The sequence below is a fragment of the Sinocyclocheilus rhinocerous genome, unplaced genomic scaffold (assembly GCF_001515625.1).
Source record: "Sinocyclocheilus rhinocerous isolate Xijiao unplaced genomic scaffold, SAMN03320098_v1.1 scaffold1012, whole genome shotgun sequence".
NCBI classification, from domain to species: domain Eukaryota; kingdom Metazoa; phylum Chordata; class Actinopteri; order Cypriniformes; family Cyprinidae; genus Sinocyclocheilus; species Sinocyclocheilus rhinocerous.
Genome location: NW_015640039.1, coordinates 278,210 through 281,131, shown reverse-complemented (window position 1 = coordinate 281,131; position 2,922 = coordinate 278,210). Strand labels below are relative to the sequence as shown.

The following is a 2,922-nucleotide window of genomic DNA, read 5'->3' as shown; positions in this document are numbered from 1 at the left end:
TTAAAATAATTCATACGATGAAAAGACGATGAAGAAAAGTGTATACATGTGTTTTAACGTACCTCTGTGAATCTCATCTCCCCGCTGGTCTGCCTCTGCCAGCGGCGCTGCTGACGGAGGAAAAGACCGGTCCACTCGGGAAACTGAGATATTCTTACGGAAACTCATCAAAGCCTTTTTCAGAGGGAGAATTCATCAAAAAGTGTATGATAAAGGCAGCGGACCTTGTGTGCCCTGAGAAAAAACAGGCTTTTGCCAGTATTAGCTTGTCAAGAAATACTGTGGCTGAAAGAATTGAGGACATTGCAAGAGACTTGAACCGTCAGCTGAAAGACAAAGTTAAGACATTCATTGCTTTCTCTATAGCACTCCATGAGAGTACTGATATTAACGACGTAGCTCAGCTGGGGTTATTTATTCGTGGAGTTGATGAATCTTTGAACATCACGGAAGAATTTGTTGAGCTGGTTCCAATGACAGACACGACTACTTCCAACGACATTTACTCCAGCCTCATTGGTGCCCTGGATAGACTGGAGGTTGACTGGAGTCGCGCTGTTAGTGTGGCAACGGATGGCGCTCCATCCATGGTCGGGAAAAGGGCAGGCGTTGTGACAAAATTAAAAGAAAAAATGCAAAAAGAGAACCCAACCCAAAAAATCTGGAATTTTCATTGTATTTTACACCAGGAAGCATTGTGTAGCAAAACCCTAAAGATGGACAATATTATGAATGTGGTAATAAAAACTGTTAATTTCATCAGAGCAAAGGGGCTCAACCATCGGCAATTTGAGGCCTTTTTATCTGAAAAAGATATTCCTCACAGTCTACCCTACCACACCGAAGTTCGCTGGTTGAGCAGGGGAGCCGTGCTCAAACGTTTCTTTGAACTGCGCTCAGAAATCAGTCAGTTCATGAAAGACAAGGGAAAACCAATGACTGAGCTGGATGACCCCGAGTGGGTTCGTGATCTTGCTTTTATGGTGGACGTAACCGAGCACTTAAATGTGCTCAATACTAAGATGCAAGGCCGCAACAAAGTCGTAACTGAATATTACGACTGCATTCGCGCATTTGAGATGAAACTAGATCTGTGGGCGACACAGCTTTCCCATGGTAACCCAGCTCATTTTCCCTCTTTAAAATCTGTGCACACCGCTCACGACAAAGACAACATGGACAGATACAAAGAAAAAATTGTTGGTCTGCAGAATGAGTTTCAGAATCGCTTCCAGGTCTTCAATGAACTTGAGAAGGAATTCTCTCTCTTCCGTTCACCGTTTACTGCGAGCGCAACAGATGTACCGGAGGAACTCCAAATGGAACTAATCGAACTGCAGTGCAACACACCTTTGAAAGACAAATTCGCATCAGTCACTGTGGATTTATTTTATCAAAACCTCGGACCGACGTTCCCCAAAATGACAGGTTTTGCGTCCAAAATCCTCAGCATGTTCGGGACTACATATCTCTGTGAGCAGGCATTTTCTGTAATGAACATTAACAAGTCCAACCTGCGCTCTCGACTCACACACAGGCTGTGTCCGAAATCGCCCCCTATACCCTCATTCACTATTCCCTACATTAGGTCACTAATTCAGTTCACTAGAAGGAGTGAATGAAAACGAGTAGTGAATTCGGACACTGAGTGCACCGGAAGGAATGCCGCTTTTGCATAGTTTGTGCTTGCTGTTTATTAATCATTTGAAACTAGCAGCTCCAGTAAGATTAAAGGATTTATCTTGAACTCTGTCACGGAAATTATGTAAAAACCCTAATCAAACAATTTAATAATCAATTTACAATGAATTTATACCGGTGTTGTACATTATGCTGTACGCATGGATGAGCGCTTTGTAAAAATGAACGGATTGATTATTCAGCTGCGGGCGCCATCTTCTGGCGAGATGCGGGAATTCATTCGGCGGCCATGATATGATGTCATGTTTTGCAGTGTCTTTTTACAAACTTAAGGCGAGACACTGCAGGTGAATAGGGTAAAAAAAATAAATGAATCGCCTTACTTTCTCAGCTGATTGATTACATTGATAATTGCAAACATTTTTTGTATTACAAGTTTTCTAAAATGTTAGGTTTAAATATGCAAATGAGTCATTATTTAAGGAAATATGCGTTATTTTGCATAAATTTCTAGTACAAAAATCTAAACACTGGATGATGTCAGTTTCAAAATTCTTGTTAAATTTTTTTGACATATTATAATATATATAATCTATAGAGTCAAAAGTTTTCTGTCTTTTTCAATCTCATTTTTGTCACTCCATAATCCAGAAAATGCTTAGAACGGACAGAAAACACTATATTTTCACAATTTTGGGGGGAATAAAATGTTGTATATAATCAAGCAAATTATATATGAACAAATCCCTCTGTAAAAACCTTCAGGATATAGACAGGAATAAAAATGTGATGTTTTCTTTTGGATGTTTTCTTTCCACTTCTCTTAAAGAAATAAACACTTTATAAAAAAACAAAAAGCCCAAAATCTCAAACTTGATAGGTGCATGAAAAAAAAAGTGTTTTTGCCTGCAGTGTCTCCCCTTAAATTCAGCACATAACAAATAATAATATATCTAAAATGTAAAAACATACAATCTACTCCACTTTCCTGCAGTTTTAAATATATGTTATTTTAATTCAGCTATGAGGTCATGCTGTGACCTATCGATCAGCTGTTGGCCACATGGTTTTATGTAATGCGAATTCACAGGTCAGATTTCACCAAGCTTGAACTTTGCAACACCGTGAAATGCGAAGCTTTTCGCACGGGCTTGTGTTGCCGGTCTGACGGATTCGCATGCGTATGAATGGAAGTCAATGGACCCTTTAGGCCAGTGTGACCGCGGCTTTAGACATGGTTACCACACAGCTGGGATTAGCTTGACAGAAAAAAAAAAAATA

At 39.8% G+C, this 2,922-nt stretch overlaps 1 protein-coding gene across 1 annotated transcript in view; it reads left to right on the top strand.

The window, feature by feature from the left end:
- Positions 1 to 206: 206 nt before the first annotated feature.
- The window catches only part of LOC107752285 (general transcription factor II-I repeat domain-containing protein 2-like), a 6,331-nt gene continuing 3,615 nt past the window's right edge, over positions 207 to 2,922 (top strand). Inside the window, exon 1 of the mRNA XM_016568223.1 lies at positions 207 to 1,540. Within this exon, the coding sequence (XP_016423709.1) occupies positions 207 to 1,540 (1,334 nt within the window). The remainder of the gene's footprint in view (positions 1,541 to 2,922) is intronic.